A 23198-nucleotide genomic window follows, 5' to 3' on the forward strand; every position below is an offset into this window, starting at 1 on the left:
TAAAAAAAAATTTAGAACAATTATATATTTCTCGTGTTACGAGTGTTACTAATTCCAATCGAAATTTCGAAAAGTTTTTTTATCATCTAAAATCCTTCAAGTATCTTTTAATTTTTTTTCATAACAGAAAATCATTAATTTCTTTTGAAAAAAAAATTATAACACGTTCAATATCTTTTTTTCTGTTAAATTTTAAAACTTTTTTTTGACGATCAGTCTCTTTGTCTTTCTCTCTTTTTCTTTTATAAGTGCACGTCAAAATAAGCTCCTTGAAAATACTTAGTTAATCGCTAAACAGTATGGATGTATATTCGACTAAAATTTATAAAAGTAAAATAAAACTGAGCTTGCGCAAATCCTACTCCAATAAATATCCCTTCTTCATCAAGCTTACAAACTTTTGTGGCTTTAGTTAAAGCTGCAATGTGACTGGAAGATTGCTATTTCATTATCGTTAAAAGTGTATATATTGAAAAGTTTTTATCATTATCATTGGTATGTTATTTTCATTGATGTTATCTGTTTATTATTTCGTTGCTATAGTATTGACATTTTACTATTAAAAAGAAACTGATTTACTAATTTGAATAATTAAATTTTCTATCATTAAACATTGATGTTTTCAAAATAATAGCGTTTCTAATTTTTTCAATAGCGTGTTTACAATATTGCAGAGTTTTCAAGAGGTTAAATAAATTTATAAACTATTTGTAAATTATACATGTAATTGAATTTATTGCATGACAGATAAAATAATTAGCCAAATTGTTTTTTAATCATTTTTTTCTATTTTAGTTATTTAGTTTTTAAAATTTATTATTTATAAAATACAATGGCTATTTTTTTAACAATATCAAAGCTCGAGTTGTTTTTTAATTATATTGATTTATCGATATTTCAGTAGACTAATTGGTACTGAGATTGACAAAGCTCAAAGTGGCGATGATGTAGCGTGAGTAAAGAATAATTTTGACATTGATGAAGAGTGTAGAAAATTATTTCCAAGGACTGAATTAAACTGCCAACACATTGTTGTATTGTAAAATGATAAATTTTAACAATAAAATCTTTTATAGATTTTTATTTTTCTAGTAGACGAGTTTGTTGTTGTGGTTTGGCCACTTTCGTTGAGTTCTTGTCACGCAATTGTCCTTAGCCAATCTCAATATCAATTGATCTATCTGGAAATTATTAGAAATGCAATGGGTTTTATAAAAAAATATGAGGGCTTTATTGCAATATGATTGGTTGGAAATTTCGATAGAAGGGAATTGGGTTTAGAATATTACTAAGTCGATAGAAAAATATGAAATTGGAAATTCTTTCACGGTGATTGGTAAATCAGTTAATTAGAAAAAATTCTGTAATAAAATTTTTAAATAAATCATAGTATTGGGGAAAATTTTCTTTGAATTGTTTTGCTTTTTTTTTAAATTATATTTACTAGCAAAGAAATTGTTTTTACGATTCGAAAATCGAAAAGATAAAAATGTTGTTTATCTTCATTTGTTAGACTGTAAGTTATTGTTGAATTTAGAGTACTGTGATTATTAAGTTTAATGATAATTTGAGTTGTATTACCCCGGAGAGAAAATAGTGTAGATGGATGGAAAAAAAAAAAATTATTGAAGGATGATTTGATAAGATTAAAACGAATTATAAAAATTATTTGCACAGAAAAATATGACAGCTTGGCAAACAGAAAACCATAAAGCCAGAGATGTAAAAAAAACTAAACGAAATCCTGTTCAAATTTCAACGAAATTGCGAGTAGATGAAGCTACTGGCCATTTAAAAAATAAAAATTACACCAAAGCATTGTCTCTGTATGATCAAGTAAGTATTTTTTAAAATACAAATAATTGTAAGTTTATTTATCTAGTTGACTAAAATATTTTCCGGCTTTCCTCCATAAATTCAGCACGCTGTGATTTTCCCTTTTGATTAAAATTTTCTCGAATAATTCTCCGAAGAAACTTGGAAAAAAAATTCGGAGAAATAAAGACTTATTACGGAGAAATATTTTTATAAAGTTTATTTAAAAAATATTTATTTAATAAATATTTAAATTAATTAAAGTAAAACAAATTAATTATTATATTTATTTATCGTTTCCATTTATAAATAATTTTATTAATTAATTATAAATATTGATGAGTATATTTTACTTTTTTCTTTTTTTTTTTTTCATGTGTTGATTTGAACTTTACAAGAAAATATATATGTATATATTCTACATGAATGGAAAAATATTTCCATAGATACAGAATTCAAGTTATTTGAGTGGATAATTTGTTTTCTTCCGCTAAATGCATTTTTGACAGCATTTTGATTAGATGTTGCGGTTCCAGATAAAAATTAAAAATAATTCAACGGTTTTTTTTTGGTATATAAAAATAAAATCACCCATTACCAAAAAAAACCCCTAAATTATTTTCCATTGTTACCTGGTATCTCAAAAATAATAAAATACACTTCCTTCAAAGGTCAATACAATCACTTAAATATTTTGACTTTTTAAAGTGAAATAATTTCAATCAAATTTCATAGCAAACTTTCCCAAACTCTCAAATCATCATTTTGAAATTCATTTTAAAAATAATATACTAATAATAAATATAATTATTTCTTTTTTTTTTTTTCAACTCAATAAAATAGGTTTTTTTATATATTAGTTTAAAAATTGTAAACTATAATTTCACTATAAGTCAAACTTACTTGGTCCAACCAAAATCCCTTCTATTCACTCGCCAGTTTCGATCCAGCGGCTGACCAAACTAATTGAAGACTTAGACCCCTGCTTCTCCGGCATCTAAAAACCAAAATTTCGGATAATATTTTTTCTATTCTGAAACCAATTGAAAATCAACTTAATAATACTCTTCGATTTTTTTTTTCTGTTCACTGTTTAAAATAATCTGAGAATCGCACTTTTCGTGGCCCAGGTAAATATAGATTTTTTTTTTTATATTAATTTTATTTCCGGTAGTATATGTAAATCACATTTACCTAATTGATTTTCCTCTGTACTTTTCTAAGGTGCCACTGTGTTTTTTTTTTATCTTTTTAAAATGAATAATTACACCCCATTGTTTATAATAAAATAATACAAACCACAAAAATGGCACAAAATATCCAAACACTTGAATAAAAAAAAATTCCACTCTACAAGAAAAAATAAAAAAACAGTACAACTGAGTGGGGTTGTTCTTGACTTTATCTTGACTTTAAAATACTTATAACACCGTTCGCGTCGCAAAATGTAGCGCATTGTTTATTGTTGTCTTGGCAACTAGTCACCTAAAATCTCGAGGTGTCGATATCCACACGTTTCACTAGAACACATATTTAAATGGTCAAAAAAACAAGTGCCATAAAATTGACTAAAAAAATTATTAAATACATATATTTAATTTTGATATTATTATACTAATTTATTTTTAAGTTAATTTAAATTAAAAAAAAAAGTAAAAATGAATTTATCAAGTGGTGATGCAATTAATCAGGCATCTGATATATTAAAACCAACACTTCAAGATAATGATTTTCTCCAGAGTTTTGTACGTATTGATTTAGATGAAAAAATAAGTGAAAAAAAAAAAAAATCATTGTTTATGGAAACAATGATAAAAGAAAGTAAAGAAAATTTAAATAAAACAAAGCATGATATAAATGATACATCAAAAAATATAAAACGTAATAAAAATGAAAAAAAAGATTTACGTCAACGTAGAATAGCTAAAGGTACAATGGAATTTGAATTATCTGAACAAAAAACAAGAAAAGGAAAACAAAGAAAAAAAAATTGTAGCAGTAGATATGAAGAAGTTTATACTGATAAAGATCGTGCTGCTGCTGTTAACATGGGTAGTCGTGATATTATTCAATCACTTAAAATAAAAAGACGACAAGATCGTAATAAAATGATGCAAATACCAGAAGAAGCTGATCCAAGCTCAATGCTAGCTCTTGGTGCACGTGAAATGCGTTCGGGTGACTTGAACATTGCTATCAACTGCATCAACAAGGTTTTCCCAAAATTCATCAATTAAATTTTTATAATTATACATTATTCTACTTAATAAATAATTTTTATTTATATTTTATTATTGAAATTATTGTGAGACAAATAGCCAAGCTTGGGTGAGAAATAATTACACAGAAAATTTCGAATTTCGAATATTTTTATTTCGATTTTTTTCTCTTTAGTTTGTAGAGTTTAAAAAAAATTGAATTTCAGTTTGTCACGGAAGTCACGAGACAGTGTCTTTCAATGGACATGCAAAGCCTATATTTTTTTTATTTTTTTATTTTAATTTAACCTTGTCATTAGGCTATACATATTATTTAAAAAAAATATTTTTCCTGCAAATTATTTTGATATTTAATTCGTTCAACAAATTACTAAACGAATGAGAAACTTTTAGAACTATTTTTTTTTTATATATCAGTTTGAAAATAGTAAATTATAATTTGACTATAAATCAGAAAAAAATTTTACTTGTATTATAAATATGAATATTTTTCCATACTATCCTTGCCAAAAAAATAATTCATGCTTGGATGGTAAAATTAGAACTTGATTTATTCCGTGAAAGTGTATTTAAAATTTTTTAAAACAATAATAAGTTATAGAAATGGCATATTTTAATAAATAAATAAATTAAATAACGCCTGTAAATATTTTCCGGCTTTCCTCCATAAATTCTGCACGCTGTATTTTTACCTTTTGATCAAATTTTTCTCGACTAATTCTCCGAAGAAACTTGGAAAAAAAATCGGAGAAATAAAGACTTATTACGGAGAAATATTTTGTATAAAGTTTATTTAAAATATATTTATTTAATAAATATTTAAATTAATTAAAGTAAAACAAATTAATTATTATATTTATTTATAATTTTCATTTATAAATAATTTTATGAATTAATTATAAATATTGAGGAATATATTTTACCTTTTTCTTTTTTTTTTTTATCATGTGTTGACTTGAACTTTACAAGAAAACGTATATATATATTCTATATAAATGGAAAAATGATTAATTATTTTTTCTTGACTTCTGAGCTAGTTATGATACTTTTGTCAACAATAGATGAATTTTTTACGATTGGTTATCTTCTTGCTTCGTTTAACGTTTTATTTGAAAGTTCATGATAAATTTTAAGGTTCCAGATAAAAATTAAAAATAATTCAACTGTTTTTTTTCGGTATATAAAAATAAAATCACCAATTACCAAAAAAAAAACCCTTAAATTATTTTCAATTGTTACCTGGAATCTTAAAATTAATAAAGTTGTCTCTGAGTTGACATGCAAAATGTACTAATTTAAAAATATTAAAACAACGTGAACTTAATAAAGCTTCTTAAAGCTTTTAAATTGGATATTTTCATTGAAATATAAATTTTAATTTCGAGGATACTTTGAGTATTAATATTTTATTTAAATTTTTCAGGCATTGGAATTAAGTCCAAATGACAAAACTGCATTACTATCAAGAAGCAAGTGTTATTTATTACTCGGAGAGCCTCAAAAAGCTTTGGAAGATGCAGAAAGTGTTCTAACTGAAAAAGTCAAAGACCCCAATAATCCAAAAGCTATTTATTACAAAGCCGAAGCACTTTATCATCTTGGAGATTTTGAATTGAGCCTTGTTTACTATCACAGAGGAATTAAAATTAGACCAGAGTTTGATCAATTTCGATTGGGCATTCAAAAAGCCAAAGAAGCTATTCAAAATATCCTTGGAAGTTAGTTACATTTTAATTATAATATTAAAACAATTTAATAGCTTTTATTTTGTCCTTTAATAATTTTTTTTTTTGCATTTTAGATAACGGTGGTTCAATGAAGACTGCACCACTGATAAACATACAGAAAATAAAAAATTTAGATGATTTAAAAACTCATGAACAAAGTGATCATCAGGTTAAACCAAAGCTTGAACAATCAGAAAATGTTGATGATCAAAAATCAGCAATTATAACGGACAAAAAAAATCAGTCTTCATTGATGAAGCAGAAGAATAACACGCTCAATTTTTTGGGACAACTCAATGTTGATAAAAAATATTTACAAAATCTTTTAAAACGATCAGGTATGATGCTACATTTTGCCGATAAAAAAAAGATATTAAAATTTGTTTGAATAATTAGAAAATAAAGCATTTTATTTTGTTGATATTTAATTTATTTTTTAGATATTAAAGCTGCTCATCAAGTGTCTGCTGATCATATAACAAAATATGCCAAGGAAGGAATATTATTCTTGAATAATCGTCAAGAATTTTGGCGGCAACAACGATCATCTACTGCATCATCAAGCAATCCAATTTAACATCAATAAATTCACATATTTTCTTAACCAATAAGTCAAAATGTTCAAGTAATTATAATAAATTTTATTTAGTTGATAGTGAATATATTTAATAATCCAAATTTTTTTTGAACATTTATGACAATTTATTTTTGGATTTGTTTTTTAAATTTATCTGTTTTTTTTTTTTGTTTTTTTTGTGGAGAAATATTTTTAAACACAGAAATTATTATCAAGTTTGTCTGGAATTTAAATTTTTGGATGATTGAGTAAGAGTTGTTGTTGGGGTTTCGCTAATAACCAACGCCTTTGAGGTTGACCTTGCTTTTTTATTTTTATTTTTACATGAACGTTTATCTCTGGACCATGATATTTTTTTCTCTTTTAAACCTTTCATGTTGAATTAATATTTAATTTTTAGGAAAGCGTGATGGAATAATAACCTGGCTGTTGAATTTTTAAAACAAAGATTAGCAATGTTATTGAATTATTAATTTTCTAAACATATTTTTTTGTACTGAGCTTCATTTATTATCTGGGATTTTAAATTTAAGTGAGATTTATTACGCGTGAGAAATATTGTATGGACTAATTTAACGCTGTTTTAAATCTTAATATTGTTGTATTAAAAAATTTCGATTTCGATTTGTTTTCTGATTGGGGAGAGCATCACTCTCTCTCTGTTAATTTTTCAAAAGTTAGATAGTGTGACTTCATTATATATTTATGAGTTATATTCCAAACAAAACATGCATTAATTTTTTTAAATGCTTCTAATAAATTAAAACACTTGCAAATGTTATTTAAATTTTTTTTCAAGTCTTAAATTTTTAAATCCACGTTCTACTTTAAAAAAAATTTGCGAAAGTATTTTTTTTCTGTTGGCTAACACATCGAGTTTGAATAAAAATAAAAATAATTAGGATGAAATAAAGTATACAACACAAAATGTAAAATTTTTTTGAGTATCTTATTTTATTTTTTTTTTTATTTGTAAGGTTTTTTTTTTTTTTTTAAGTAAAAAATATAAGTCGACAAGGCCGAGAGAATATTTATTTTTTTTTCGAACATTTTAGATTGATTATTATTTTTTTTTTTAACAGCTTTGGCACTCCAGCAATAAAAAAAAATTCTCTCGACCTCGAGGGAAGAAATTATTACAAAGTCAGATAAAATTATTCTTGACTTGAGGTGGGCCTTGAGGGCGTTGGTGTTGGCCTTGGTTTACTTGGTCCTTTTGCAACATTTCTTGATTCTCCTGAGCTCTGAATGCCAGTCAAAAGTTCACTTTTTCTGATTGTTTTCAAGTCCAAGTCGCCATAATAGTCTTCACTGTAAAACAAAATGAAAAAAAAAATTAATAAATCAATTTAATACAATTTTTTTGGTAATTCGAATCCAAAAACCTATCGAAACAAAAATTCTTCATTTACAAAATTAATCACCGATATTTATATGAATTAAATTTAACAATATAAAAAGTAAAAAATAATTTCAACAGTATTTTTAAAAAAAACTCCCAAGTGTATTAAATTTCCCGAAAAATAAATTTTAAAAATTGCCTGAATAAATTTGACTTGATAAATTAATAATTACAAAATGAACTTACCATCCTTGAACCTCTTCAGGATCAGCACATGCACCACTACCATCAGAATCTCCAATTTTAAATACAGTACCAATCGGACATCCATATTCTCTAGCAGTTCCTTCAAGACAAATATAATATTTTCTGCAATCATCTGGATGTGCATGTCGTGAAAAGCTTCCTGATGCTCCACTTACTTCACCAGCAGCAGGACATGAAAATCCTCCAGCAACCTCTGAAAAATTAATTAAAAAATTTAATTAAAATAATCACAATTATCAACAAATTCAAGTATATTATTTAATTTAAAAAAAAGCCATGTATTATTGAAAAATATTTATGTTTTTTTACCTTCAGTTTTACATTCTGGTACTTGATCAGCCCACATGCAAACACGAGCTTCACGATCATATGCAAGTCCAGGACTGCATTGATAACGTGATGCTTCACCATTCCAACAATTCCAAAATGTATCACATTTTTTTGGATCCGGGAATATACCATAAACACGTGGACAATTTTGTGATGATATTGCTGGTTCTAATTGTGTTCTTTCACCACAATCAACATTGTGAAGATAATCACAATTTTCACTCAAAAATTTTGAATCAGTTGAATCAAATGCAAGACCATTACCACATGTTTTTATCTCAGCAACATTATTATCGCATTTCCAATATTTATCACATGATATGTGATGTGGATAAAAACCAAAATCATCTGGACATTTAAAATTATCTTGTGCTCTTGCTCCTGTAAATAAATATTTAATTAATCATTAAATTATACACAAATAAATCTAAAATATTATATTTTATAAATTATTATCTTATTTAATATATAAATTCGAAATAATTTTAAATAATCTTATGTAAGTTTTAAAAACTTTCGCCAGTCACTTTCACTTTAAGCGCACCAGACTCTCGTAATTATTTTAAACTCTCAGCATCTCGTATATTAAATCCAATGACATTAAAAAATACCCTCTACAATTATTCATTTAAAATGTCACAATAAAAAAAAAAAAATCTAATATCAAAAAGTTATCACAAAAATTGCAAAAAAACAAAAAATAATTTCAACAAATTTTAATTTTTTTACACAAATTTTAATGATTATTAATTCAACACACATTGTGGCACTTGTATAAATTTTTCAATAGCTTTTTTTTTACACTTTATTAATATATCTAAATTAAAATTAATTAATTATTAAATAAATAAATAAACAATTACATACCGGCAGCAAAAAGTGCAAATACAACAATAAATATATTCATGTTTCTTTTTGATTTAAATAAAAAAAAAAATAATAATAATTTTAAATTAAATAAAAATTAATATATACTATCACTATTAATTTGTAAAAAAAAAAAAAAAACAATTCTTGTATTTGTCGACTGTATCCTCAGTGAAAGAAAAGTTAGCGCTTGGTCGATCTCGTCGAGCTTTATATAAGCCATTGATCACGTGATGAACCACTTCCACATCGAAAAAATACATTGACGGGAAGCCCACAAGAAAAAGGTTTAACTATTTTCATTGGTCTCAATTTTCGAATATCATATATACCTTCACAATAATATTTATGAATTTATTCATTGTATGGCAAATAAGTAACAATCATTGTAAAATGTCATCCTTTCTTATTAACTTTAAAAATTAATTCACTAAAAAATATTTAATTTTTAATTTAAATTTTTTTTTATTATTATTTTATACTGGTTTTATAAACGAGTTTTTATTGTAACTTATTCTTAAACATTTGCTGAGCTCATCTTCTTCAATAAAAAGGTAAAAAAAAAAAATTCATCATTTGGCAAAAATACAAAACTTTCAAATGTTTTTTTCCTTTTGTTAATTTATTTTTTTACAATAAATAAAAATTAATAATTATTTGTCAATTAGTGTTTTTCGATAATTTAAATATATATTAATTTTTAGAAACAAATATGGAAGTTTTTTGTGTGATGGCTTTCAGCGACAACTTTCACGTTTTCAGTTGATCCAGTTTTTAAAATAATCATTGAATCCAAATTGTATGCAATTTAAAATGAAAAAAAAAAATATCATAAATAAAAAATATGAATGAAAAAATTACTCACGTTTGTTTGACGTATTTATTGGTGATGAGAATGCAAATGTAATTTTACGCTTGTCCAAATTTAAAAAATAAATCCCGTAAGCTTGAACCCATTTGAACTCGTTGATAAACTCGTAATAATTTTAATTAATAGAACCTTTGATATTACCGCATTATTACAACAATAAACCGTAAAATTATCATTTATATTTTAAATATTTAAAATGATAATTTGATGACCAAATAATTACAAACTTCCGTGTTAATTAACAATAACAATTTGAAAAAAAAAATCACCATATTTCAAGGATCTATAGATCTTTTTTATAGATCTTTTTATAGATCTGTATACAGCTAAAAAATTTATAAAATAATTTCAAATATTTTTAATTAAAAAAAATTATTTATAAGCTTTAAAATTAAAAAAAAAAAATTGTTTATTATTGTTTTTATTTAGCACAAAATATGTATAATTTTATAAATAAAAAATTGTAATTTTATATATTTTTTTTTTACTAAACTATAGAGCCGGTTTAATTTATTTTTACTGGTGAATCGTTTCAAGTGAAAGTGAAGGCACACTGCTGTTACTACTGTTGAGGATAAAATCAAGAAGATTCATGTTTTTATATAGTATTAATTTATATATTACAAATATTCTGAGGTTTATTAAAATAGTTATTACGATGTTAAATATATAATTTCATTATTAATCAAATATGCGCAATGCTTTGTCGTCGCCGTGACAATATGATAATAAAGTTATAACAGTACGGGGTTGATGACACTGTAGAATCCTTTTTTTTTTATTTTATTTTTTTTTATTTTTCTTTTTCAACGAGTCGAGACCCGTTGAAGACGAATGTTGATATGCATGTTAATGAGATTTTATCATTTGCTGGAAGACTTTAATCATTTACATATTGGCTCTTCGATTTATTGATATATATAATTATTTATTGGAAATAAAATATACAAGTAAGTATTTGCAAATTAAAGGTATTTGTATTTAGGGTTTATTTTTATTTTTTTGGAAATTATATGGATGAATAGTAACAATTTTTAGATAGTAAAGTTGTTGGTTTTTAAATCGATAAAATCAATTTAAATTGACGGAATTAATTTGAATTAATCAATTGAAAAATTGGCAATAATTATGTGCAATTAAAATTAAAATAAATATTAAATTTTGAGTCATTTTAATTGTAGAAAAATAATAATTATTAAAGCAATTTTTTAATAGAAAATTAGTCGTTTATTTTAGATCAATAAAATCAATTTAAATTAGCGAAATTAATTTGATTTTTTAAATTTAAAAATTGGTTATAATTACGTGTAATTAAAACAAAAATAAATATTGAATTTTTAGTAATTTTAATTATTGTTAATTAATAATTATTAAAGCATTTAAATATTTCATTTGAAAAAAAAAAATTATCTGGATGTTTGAAAAACAAAAATGTCTTTATATTTACGAGAGATAATTTTTCATAATTTTTTTTTGAATGTTAAATAATAATTAATTTAAGAAATAAAATATAAATTAAATTTTATAATTTTATTATTTTTTAATGTAAATTTGAAAAAAAAATAATAATTAAGAAAAAAAAAATATATATACGAATAAATTTTTACTTTCTTTTGTGAAGAAATATAAAATTTAAATTTATCTGAATAACGAAACAACACTGCACTTTTTTAAATGTCAATTTTCGAACATTTAAAAAAAAAAAAAAAATGTTGAATCAACTATTTTTAAATGTATAAATAAATAGATTTTTAATATTGAAATTTAGAAAAATGTTTTTTTCTTTTTTAAAATTTAATCAAAAGAAAGTATACTATTTAAAGTAAGCATGAATTTAGATAATGATATACATGATACATAATTTTATGATTATTTCAATATGCCTTTAATTTTAAATGAAATATATTTATTTATAAATTAGATACTTAAAATTTCTATGATTAAATATAATCACCTTGAATAAATCACTTTCGTTGGACATTACAAAATTCACAATAAAACTTGTATCAAAAAATACACAAAAAAAAATTTCACTTGTATTATTTTCCATACTATCCTTTGCCAAAAAAATAATTCATGCTTGGATGGTAAAATTAGAACTTGATTTATTCCGTGAAAGTGTATTTTAATTTTTTTAAAACAATAATAAGTTATAGAAATGGCATATTTTAATAAATAAATAAATTAAATAACGCCTGTAAATATTTTCCGGCTTTCCTCCATAAATTCTGCACGCTGTATTTTTTCCTTTTGATCAAAATTTTCTCGACTAATTCTCCGAAGAAACATGGGAAAAAAAATTCGGAGAAATAAAGACTTATTACGGAGAAATATTTTTATAAAGTTTATTTAAAATATATTTATTTAATAAATATTTAAATTAATTAAAGTAAAACAAATTTATTATTATATTTATTTATAATTTTCATTTATAAATAATTTTATTAATTAATTATAAATATTGATGAGTATATTTTACCTTTTTCTTTTTTTTTTTATCATGTGTTGATTTAAACTTCACATGAATGGAAAAGTATTTATACTGTAAGTGTATGTTATTTGAAAATCACCTCGATAGATTTAACTTCTCTAAGATCTTTTATTTTGTTTTTTGAGGTGTATTATTTTTAGTAATATCTAGATAATGAAATAAAGTACTTTTTTACTACTTTATAGTGCATTCTCTACCTTTTTTAGGGAAAAATTAATTTTAGGGTTCCAAATAAAAATTAAAAATAATTCAACAGTTTTTTTTTGGTATATAAAAATAAAACCACCAATTACCAAAAAAAAAACCCTTAAATTATTTTCAATTGTTACCTGGTATCTTAAAATTAATAAAATAAACTTTCTTCAAAGGTCAATACAATCTATTACAAGATAAGATTTTTATCACATAAATATTTTGACTTTTTAAAGTGAAATAATTTCAATCAAATTTCATAACAAACTTTCCCAAACTCTTTAAATATCATCATTTTGAAATTCATTTTAAAAAATAATATACTAATAATTGACTTAAAAGAAAATAACATAATTATTTTCTTTTTTTTTAAACTCAATAAAATAGGTCATTGTAAAATTTTAAAAAGTAAATCATCAGTTTAAAATCCGTTGTTAAAAAAATATTAGATCAATGTTAATGTTCAAGATGAAATTTTCCATATTTTTATAATTCACTTTCGCTGTCACGTAACAAATTCGATTACGATTTACCAATAAATAATTCAATAAAATCCATCAACAATATTAATTAATTATTTATTTATTTTGACCTAGTTTATACTTGTTTTCATATATAATTTTACATCTGATTCCTTGTTCTTCATCTTATTTTTTTTCTATGCTTGAAATTCAATCGTTGATATTTTTTTCATACTCAAGGGTGTTTCAAAGATAAATACATGTCATGGCCAACCGGATAACTACTCCAGTTATTAATCAGGATTCATTATTTTACATTAACTTTTTTTCTGTACATATTTTTTATCCGCTAACAATAATTATTAAGTCAACATTAACTGCACCCAGACTCTTGGATAAACAAAATATAAAATCGACTAAAGAAAGCAGATATAATATACATTCTATCATGCACATATATATATTTATACTGTAAAGCTGTAAAGCTGCTAGCTTCTAGTGTGAGTGGTGAAAGTCATCCAAAATGTCATTGGTATTTAACCTTAACGTATGGAACAACTCTGTATATATCGCATAAAAAACTCTTGCACAATTTAAATCAAACGACAATATTATTTCTCATACATCGTCAATATATAAATAAGTATTTTTAAAATTTCAAAAATTTATTATAACAATGTCGTATATAAAAATTTAATTATTATTTAGCAAGGTTACTTTGCAAATATTATGCCATACTTTGGTATTCCTATATGATATTTTCATGATGAGCCAGAGGCATAACTGAAAGTATTTATTAGCTATTTAAATTTTTACTTTTTCCTCTTTCCCTCTCGCTCTCTCGCTCACTCTCTTACTTGAGTATTTAAATGTAATTATAAAAAAATATGCGGGGGTGGTTTAAAAGTAAAGAGTATTTTATTTCTATTTCGTAATACAACTAAAATTTTTTTAAGATAAATTGATTCTTCAGGTATTTTTTTTTTCTAGACAATAGATTTTTAGTTTAAATGTCTAAATAGGTATTTGATAGTTTGTATTGTGATTTTATATCTTCGCATATTGTGTGCCAGAAATTCAGTCAAGCATCCCACATAGTTACCAACCAACACTTGTTTGTGTATATATACAAAAACATGTTTTTTAAAATATACAGGATATAGATATTAACGATGAAATATTGATCAGTATGAATCATGCTTAAACTATATTAAATATTAATTAAAAAAAAATTTAAATTCATTTATTAAATCAACTTGAAGTTTATTAATTTAGTTTTAATATTTAATTTCGAAGAAGAGTATGGCAATTTTTTTCTATGGTTTTTTAACAAAGCTGTTAACAATTATTTAGCTTAGCTGCACAGGCATAAGAGATGTTAGGTAACAAACTTGATAGCTCAAAACCTGATTATCAGCTTGTCAAAAAAAATAAAACTATTTACAAAACTAGTACAAAAGAAAATAGTCACGGTTTGAATTTACACCAACTACTTTTCTTTCTAATGTTAATTTCTCTGTAGAAAAAATTCAAAATTTTAATTTTATTTATATTTTCAACTGGCGGAGAAAATTCTCCACAAAAAATCAACATTATTCTCTCAATTGAGACTCAAAAAATTTGCATTGTTTAATTTTTTTGTCATTTGAATGTACACTTTGACGAGCTCCGAAAAAATCGAAAGTATTTTAAAATATTTATTCATCTTGTTTTTTTTAATTATTTAAAGTTTATATATTATTTCACAATTTTATACCATATGTCAACAGTTATCATAATAAACCAGTGGTAAATATATTTTTCTTTTTCAATACATCATAAGGCATCTAATAATTACGTAACTGGACTAGTAAATTCCGTATTTGTCTGTGAATAGTAACACAAATTATGTCATAAAAAAAATTGATACGTTTAACAACTTTTACTGAGAATACTTCATAATATCATCTTTAAAATTACCGTTTAACGTCTAGAATATTCGCTGGTAACAGTAGCACTTGAATAAACAGCTGTGTAATTATTTGACCATAAATCTGTTGATAAATGATTCATCAAACAAGCATTACTACACTGAGCTTTATGGATTTAAATTAAAAAAAAAAAACAAATAAAATACTCTTATCCTTTCTGTAAACAATATGGTTTTTAAATTTCTTTTATTTTTAAATATTTTTTTTTGGTATTTAAACTTGTTCAGTTTGAGATGTAAATATTATTTAAACATGATTTTCATTTGTGTTGGCATGAGTTATTATAATTTAAGGTAAACTTGCCATAATTTGATGCAAATTTTACGGAGAATGCTACGTCGCACCCATGAAAATAAAAGATTTATAGGCTAACACATTTTGCAGGCGTATAAAAAAATAAATAAATAAAAGGAGAAGCTAATAATTGTAATGTTTAAATAATTTTCAAACAAATATTCATGTTTATTAATAATTTTAATAAAAGATATCATATTATAATTTTCACCTCATAGTTTTGCATTTAATCAGCAATATTCTTGTTATTGCATATGATAATTTTTTATATTTTTTATTAATTCCGTAGAGGTCGTTTAGTCACTAAGCTGACTCTCAATTCATATAAGAATGTTTTTTTTTTTCCCTTCTTTTTTATTGTAAGTGTCCAACGCCCAACTTTCGCTTGATTCTCCGCGGGACTCTCTCGTAATATACACACAAACGAATCGAGCATTTCACTCTTTTTCTTGAACGGATAAAAAATTGACCGTGATATTTGAAATCAACATACATGGTAGTTATAAATCATATCGTATATTTATGTTTATTCTGTGTGATCATATACTATGTAGACTTGCTTTATGATTATGTGAATTTTTTCTATACTAAATTAAAATTAAAAACCATAAAACACTTGCTGAATTGAGGATGAAAATTTAGCTTGAAAAATTTTAGAATTTAATTATGTATTTTTTATGAAAAAAAAAATATGTAATGTTGTAAATATATTTTATGTATTGATTGATTAAAATTCAATTTGAAATTGTTTTCTATGACTTGAAAAATATTTTAGTGATTTTAGTTTATCATTAAATTATCTTGAGACATTTAAAAATTATAAAATGAATTTTTAAGTAAGTGAAAATTATAAAAAATATATTAATTAAATAATTAAATTACGAGCTAAAAGTGAGCTAAATATTGCAACAAGATTTTGATGTTACAAGTTGAAATAAACCGATGAAAATGGCAAGTCAAATGTCGAGTCAAAGACGAGTTTGTACATAATAATTTATATTCCAATAGAATATTATTTAATAACCATAAAAAAAAAAATTATTTATTAATAAATTATATCGATATAAAATAAAATACAGAAAAAATATTTATTTAGTTAGCAACAAAGTGAAAACGATGTCAGAATAATTTATCTATACAATAATCAGATCGCTCAGTTGTTTTTCTTTTTTGTTTTTATTTTTTAAATTCTCCACAAAAATATCTATTGGCCTACAAATATTTTTAATGGTAAATATGAAAGGACGCGAGATATATTAAGTAGGAAATGGGCGAGGTTTTCATGTTATTACTTTACGAAAGCAGAAAAGTGATATCATTTCATACACGAATTGAATGTGTTTCGTTCGGCTTGGAAGAACTAGCTTTATACGTATTGCTTTCCCAAAAATTCAAAAGTAAATAGAAAATTAAATCTACAAACAAAATTAGCTTGTAAAAAATTTATTCATCATATAATTAATTTAACTCTTATGTCGCTTCTAAAACTTTGATGATTCATACATAAAAAATTTAAGAAATTTAAAAATTAAAATCTTATAAAAATGATAATATTTGCACTTTAAATTATTATTAATTTATAATTGATTCAATTAATTTAACATGTTAATTATAATTAAATTTTGATATTTTTTTTAAATTGTAATTTTTTATATTTTATAACAGTGCATAATTAACAATGAGAATAATTATATAAAGTAAAGTTACTAATTGCTAATTACTCTTGGTCGATAAAGTTTCATATAAGCAGTCTGGACGGTCAAGTAGTCACTATATAAAATCCACTTTACTGACTGAGTTAATTTACAGACAATTCAATGCTGAGCTCTTGTGGATTATTTTTTAAATAATTTTATATGATTGTTTATCAGCATTAAGTTGAAAATTTTCCATTTTATCAACACCAGCTTGGAGCTGTTTGAAAGTTTCTCTATTAATTTTACAACCCTTTTTTTTCAATTAAAAAATATTATAATAATAAATAAACTAATATTTATTTGAAAAATAATTAAGCCCAGATTATTTGCAACTATTTTACAATTTAAAATAATTACGTTTGTTTGACTTGGTTGGTAATTGACGAAAGAAAAAAATTTATTATTCACGTACTATGAACATTTAAAAAACTACATGTATTCAAGTTTTTGTGGCGTTCAGGGATAAGCCAACTCTACAGCCTCTACAATTAATTTATTTAATTAAAAAAATTTTAATAATAATTATTATTGACATGAAAAATAAAACTTGATTATAAAAAAAAATAATAAAAGGCTGTGTTTAGCGTCTTTGAATGCAACAAAAATTTGAACAGATTTGATAAATTATATTTTGAAATAACTTGAATTGAATTTTCTTTCTTAATTATCAACAAGCAAAATTAAGAGAGTCAAAGATATGTCCCACACGTAAATTAAATAAAATTAACTTTAAATTAATAATTAAATTATAAAAAAAAAATCGATTGTAACTATGATAAAAATTAAAGATGGCAGAGGTGCTGCAAGCAGTCCAAAAATCTAAAATTAAAAGCTGTAAAAATAAAAATAACAAATGAATTAATATAATATAAATAAATGTTTATAAAAAAATGATGAAAGATAAAATTTTTACCACTTGGCAACGTTGAAATGTCGGCAAGAGTCAGATTGTTTGTCGTAAGTTAAACCTGTATCACACTGTACCAGTTGTGGTTTATTATTTTTACAAACAATAACACTGGTACAAGCATCATCAAGACGATGAATCATTCCATTTTGACAAGGAACTTTTGTTAATTCAACAGGAATAGCATGCATTGTTTCCCAGGCATTATTTAAATTAAGTCCATCTGAAGTGTCTTGTTCTTTTGTTGGAGGATCACTTTGAAGTGCTTCCATTTTGGGTTGGCCATCATCAATAACTGATGGAGAATTTACTGAACGCTGGTACCAAGAATCAGGGCTGGTTCTAAAACCCCAACCATTTTGAGGATATGCTCCTGGTGGAAAAGTAACTGGAGGTGGTTGTGTTGGTTGCTGTGAGCCACCTGGATTTGATCCAGTTGGAGGTTGAGGTGGTTGTTGGGATCCACCTGTACCAGGTGATGGTCCTTGTGGTGGTTGTTGAGGTCCACCTGGTGGTCCTTGTGGTGGTCGCTGAGGATTTGATCCACCTGATGGACCACCATTTTCAGGTTCTGGTTCAGGAATTGGAAGTGGCTTTGGAGTTGCAGCTCCCTGACAATCTACGTTGTACGCATAATCACAAACACTCACAGCCTGCAAATAATATTTTGTAATTTAAAATTTTTTACATCAATTGGTGATTTATTTTTTTTCATATTATTGGGTGATTAATTTTTTAACTGCAATTTCAACCAGTCGGATTTTTTTCGGAATAGTTTCACAACATCGTAAAACAACTTCGTGAAATTTTTCTTTGAGTTGCTAACGTAAAATTAAAATACATAAAAATTTTATAGTTCAACTTCTGTAAGATGTTTTTTCAAAAATTTAATTTATTAATTTGAAAAAAAAAATTAATGCTTTTTTAAATATAGACGTTTGTCTATTTTTAAAATTATTTACTTTACTATTTTTTTACTCGATCAAGTTTGACTTAATTTACGATTCAAAAAAAATAAAATAGATGCGTAAATATATACTGTTTTTCTTGAATTTTTTAAAGAGTTTATTTTATTTTTTTTTTTTAAAAAAGTAACGTTTTAATATCTCCTAATATAAAATTGGAATTCAGCAAGTACTGCCATTCTTGAAAAAGTAACCTCGGGGTATATTCAACGGTTATTTTTTTTTGTTTCACGTGATTTACGATTTATCCAAGCCCACTATTTGATTCGGAACATGTTTCAATAACGCAATGAGATAATGACCTCGAAAACGCTTTGTATTTTTTTTGAATTTAAATTAACTGTATGTACATAAATTTTACAAGTTTTATTATGCTCAAAAACAAAAAGAAAGAATTTTTCCAATGCAAAAAAAAATATATAATTGTAGATTATAAAATATCTAACAAAAAAATGATTTAAAAAAAAAAAAACAAATTTTCAAACTTGTTATTAAGTAATTCGTACTCTTACCTGCCTTGATTTCAAGTATCACTTTCACGTGATTGTCAAGGTCAGTAGAATTTACACGAGTCTTTTGATATCTTAAAATTTTTATTCGGGTGAATGCCCCATTTTTTTTTTTTTGCAAATAAAATTAATATAAACTTACGTCATTGTAGACTAGTCCTTCGGGGCAGTTGAACTTGATTGGACTACCTGAGAGACAGATATAAAATTCTGAGCAGTTTGTCTGGCTTCTATAGCGTCCATTTGGATCTGGACATTTTTGAGAACCTGGCGCCATAGGAGGTTCTGAAACACAGTTGGTATATATTAATACACAATCTATTCAATCTGCTAATTTGCATTTGATTCATTCATTAACTTAATTCAACGTGTCGTGAAATTTAAATGCAGCATTAAGCAATACTAATCGTTGGTATTAATCTTAAAATAGTTACAGACACAAGAGGTGCCTTCTCATTAATTATGTTTATTGCTTATGAACACCAAATGAATACGAAAATATCAATCATAAGCTCAAGATATAATATAAACATTTATTTGAAATCTGATAAAACCTATATGAATTATTAAGTTGCGGCGAGATTATATCCTACACGATTAAATGCAATTATGTTTGACTCACTTGGTGTTGGTGCTGGACGACTTCCACAATTAACATTTTGTTCGTAATCACATACGCCAGTTTGATCATTAAATAATAGATTATTTGGGCATTGTTGCTCAATGACAGTTTCATCCCAACAGTTGAGGTAACTGGAACAGCTATTAGGACTAGGAAATTGACCACGATCAGCAAGACATCCTGGAGCTGGAATCATTGGACCTTGTCCAGGTGATCCTGGGGATCCTGGTTTACCGGGACGTCCTGGTTTACCTGGTCGACCGGGTTTTCCACCGGGTTTACCTGGTTGTCCTGGTTGACCATTTGGATTACCAGGTTGTCCTGGCTGTCCATTAGGATTTCCGGGTCTTCCAGGCTGGCCATTTGGATTTCCTGGTCTTCCAGGCTGTCCGTTTGGATTGCCTGGTCTTCCTGGTTGACCATTTGGATTACCAGGTTGGCCTGGCTGTCCTGGCTGTCCTGGGAATCCTGGTTGGCCAGGTTGGCCTGGGAAACCTGGTTGACCGGGCTGTCCTGGTTGACCTGGTTGGCCTGGAAATCCCGGTTGGCCTGGTTGACCTGGGAATCCTGGTTGACTTGGGAATCCAGGTTGACCCGGCTGTCCTGGTTGACCTGGTTGGCCTGGGAATCCTGGTTGGCCTGGTTGACCTGGGAATCCTGGTTGACTTGGTTGTCCAGGTTGACCTGGGAATCCTGGTTGACTTGGCTGTCCTGGTTGGCCTGGAAATCCAGGCTGTCCTGGAAATCCTGGCTGACTTGGAGATCCTGGTTGACCAGGTTGGCCTGGGAATCCTGTCTGTCCTGGGAATGATGGTTGACTTGGCTGTCCTGGTTGACCAGGAAATCCAGGTTGTCCTGGTTGTCCTGGAAATCCTGGTTGACTTGGAGATCCTGGTTGGCCTGGGAATCCAGGTTGTCCAGGTTGACCCGGAAATCCAGGTTGTCCGCTTGGGTTACCAGGCTGTCCTGGAAATCCTGTCTGCCCTGGGAATGATGGTTGACTTGGCTGTCCTGGTTGACCAGGAAATCCAGGTTGTCCATTAGGATTACCCGGCTGACCTGGTTGTCCATTAGGATTTCCTGGCTGACCTGGTTGTCCATTTGGATTACCGGGTTGACCTGGTTGTCCACTAGGATTACCAGGTTGGCCTGGTTGTCCAGGCTGATTAGGATTTGGAGGAAACGGACTTGGCACTTCCGATTCTCCATCACCAGTAGGAAAACCCGGATAAAATTGTCTTCCTAAACTTGATGTAAATATTCCTTTATTCATATCGGCTATTTCCTCTGGTGTTATAATCACAGACGCACTACTGTTGTCAGTACCAGTTAGCTGATTTTCTATGTCAGTATCAATTTTTTTAACATTAATATTCTCCCAATTTTCTTCTGTAGTTGAACCTAAATATCACAGTATCAATCGTTAATTTATTTTATTTTATTATTGTCACTCGTATTGCCGAAAATAATTTTCAAAAAATTTCTAAATATTATTCACATATTCATCACTATTTAATTATTTTTTAAATTATATAAGTTTACCTTCAAATTGAGCTGGTAGAGGTAATTGTCGACCACCATATCGTATTCTTCCTCTATTTCTTCCTCTATTTGTAGCTTCCAAGCCCACTGCTAAAGCAACTAGTATTATAAAAATCTTCATTCTTAATAATACAATACAGTTACTCAAAAATTATAAACGTATTTTAAAAAAATCAAAAATATATAATTAACGTGTATTTTAAAAATTGCAAAAAAAAAAAAAAAAACAATTGTCACTGCAAACTCGAGCTCGACCTTGGCTCGTCTCTTGAAGCTGGATGGACTGGACCAGGCATGTCCGAGGGCTTACATAGGGCAATCCCCACCACTCTAAAATGAAGAAGAATTCACAAGATCCCAATTACACGGGCCTGCAGGACCTTGCTCCTCTTGCTTGCGCAGGAAGTGCACTCTAACGTCCGAACAACAACAAATAATTCTTTTTTTTTTTTCTCTTTTTCTCTCTTTAATATTCTGTATTCCCCTCTTTTTTATTTTTATGGCCTCATCAACCACCACTACATACCATCACCATCACCATCACCACCACTTGACCGAAACAAAATATTTTTGTTAAGCATTTTGGCAAAGAGTCCAAGTGTGCGGTACAAAAATTTCCTTGAATAAACTGTTCTTTGATAAAATAAAAAACAATAAATAGTGAATCATCCATAATTGAATTTAAAAATTCATAATAAATTATTGAAATAAATTTGATAAAAAAAAAAAATTAACGATAATTTAAAATTAAAAATAAAAAAAATAGAAATAATCATACAAAACTATTAAAAATTTTAAAGATCATAATAATTTTTTTAGTTTTTTATTAATGTAATTAAATTTTTAAATGAAGGTAGACTATTGATATAATTGTTGCAAATGAAATGACATTTTAAGTGGTAAATTCCATGGGAACAAGTGCAAGACTATCAACATAATTAAAAAAAAAAAAAAGGCATTGATGAAAGAGGGAATTAATATATATAAATGCGTATTAACTATAAGCCTGTTTGCAAAAGTATATATGTAAATTCATGTGACGACTTGTTATGAATTGAATCAGTCTTTCAAGATTTTGCAAATTAATGTGTATGTGTACATGTATAATCCTGTTACCAAGCACGTCATCAAGAATGCCGTGAGTTTGGTAACAGGAATCAAATAACAAGACAGTGCAATGGTCCCGAGACTTGAAGCTTCACCCTCAGCCTCACTTATTGATGAAAAAAAACCATCATCATCATCAAATAACCATAAAGAACTAGTCTAATCAAAACAACATCAATTCAAATTTTCAAATTAAATTTATACGCTTTATAATAACAACTTTAATCTACTTTTTTTTTTTAACATCTTGAAGTAAAATAAATGAAAAATATTATTTTATTTATATGAAGAAAATAAAAAGCTAGATCAACATTTATTTTGCTCCAGGCAATAAAATTTCTTGCTAAAACATTATTGATAATGAAAAAAAAAATGACATTTTCCATCAGTTGTCGTTATCTTAATTTTCAAGACAACATAATTTGT

The 23198-nt window shown here is 26.2% G+C and overlaps 3 protein-coding genes across 8 annotated transcripts; 1 reads left to right on the forward strand and 2 right to left on the reverse strand.

The window, feature by feature from the left end:
• The first annotated feature begins 12 nt into the window (after positions 1-12).
• LOC122858415 (outer dynein arm-docking complex subunit 4) lies at positions 13-6421 on the forward strand. 2 transcript variants are annotated; one of them, XM_044161303.1, is made up of 5 exons: positions 13-495; positions 1678-1836; positions 5458-5752; positions 5836-6099; positions 6202-6396. In XM_044161303.1, the coding sequence occupies exons 2-5, from the start codon at positions 1684-1686 to the stop codon at positions 6336-6338; spliced, it is 849 nt and encodes a 282-aa protein (XP_044017238.1). In that variant the 5' UTR covers positions 13-495; positions 1678-1683; the 3' UTR covers positions 6339-6396. The 2 variants fall into 2 exon arrangements, with proteins under 2 accessions (XP_044017238.1, XP_044017237.1); XM_044161302.1 differs by lacking the exons at positions 13-495; positions 1678-1836 and adding an exon at positions 3814-4028 and having other exon boundaries at positions 6202-6421.
• Positions 6422-7395: 974 nt separating this feature from the next.
• On the reverse strand, positions 7396-9311 carry LOC122858417 (protein obstructor-E). Its single transcript, XM_044161306.1, has 4 exons — positions 9145-9311; positions 8257-8658; positions 7927-8140; positions 7396-7649 (listed from the first exon to the last, which is right to left on the reverse strand). Exons 1-4 carry the CDS (start codon positions 9182-9184, stop codon positions 7493-7495), a joined length of 813 nt encoding a protein of 270 aa, XP_044017241.1. The 5' UTR covers positions 9185-9311; the 3' UTR covers positions 7396-7492.
• An 8116-nt stretch (positions 9312-17427) lies between these two features.
• Positions 17428-21954, reverse strand: LOC122858418 (collagen alpha-5(IV) chain-like). 5 transcript variants are annotated; one of them, XM_044161310.1, is made up of 6 exons: positions 21666-21954; positions 21264-21524; positions 20124-21023; positions 19644-19786; positions 18034-18680; positions 17428-17952 (listed from the first exon to the last, which is right to left on the reverse strand). In XM_044161310.1, exons 1-6 carry the CDS (start codon positions 21784-21786, stop codon positions 17946-17948), a joined length of 2079 nt encoding a protein of 692 aa, XP_044017245.1. In that variant the 5' UTR covers positions 21787-21954; the 3' UTR covers positions 17428-17945. The 5 variants fall into 5 exon arrangements, with proteins under 5 accessions (XP_044017245.1, XP_044017244.1, XP_044017243.1 ...); XM_044161309.1 differs by having other exon boundaries at positions 20124-20906; positions 21024-21524; XM_044161308.1 differs by having other exon boundaries at positions 20124-20645; positions 20700-21524.
• Positions 21955-23198: the final 1244 nt, after the last annotated feature.

This window comes from Aphidius gifuensis, linkage group LG5 (genome assembly GCF_014905175.1).
Source record: "Aphidius gifuensis isolate YNYX2018 linkage group LG5, ASM1490517v1, whole genome shotgun sequence".
Lineage (NCBI taxonomy): Eukaryota > Metazoa > Arthropoda > Insecta > Hymenoptera > Braconidae > Aphidius > Aphidius gifuensis.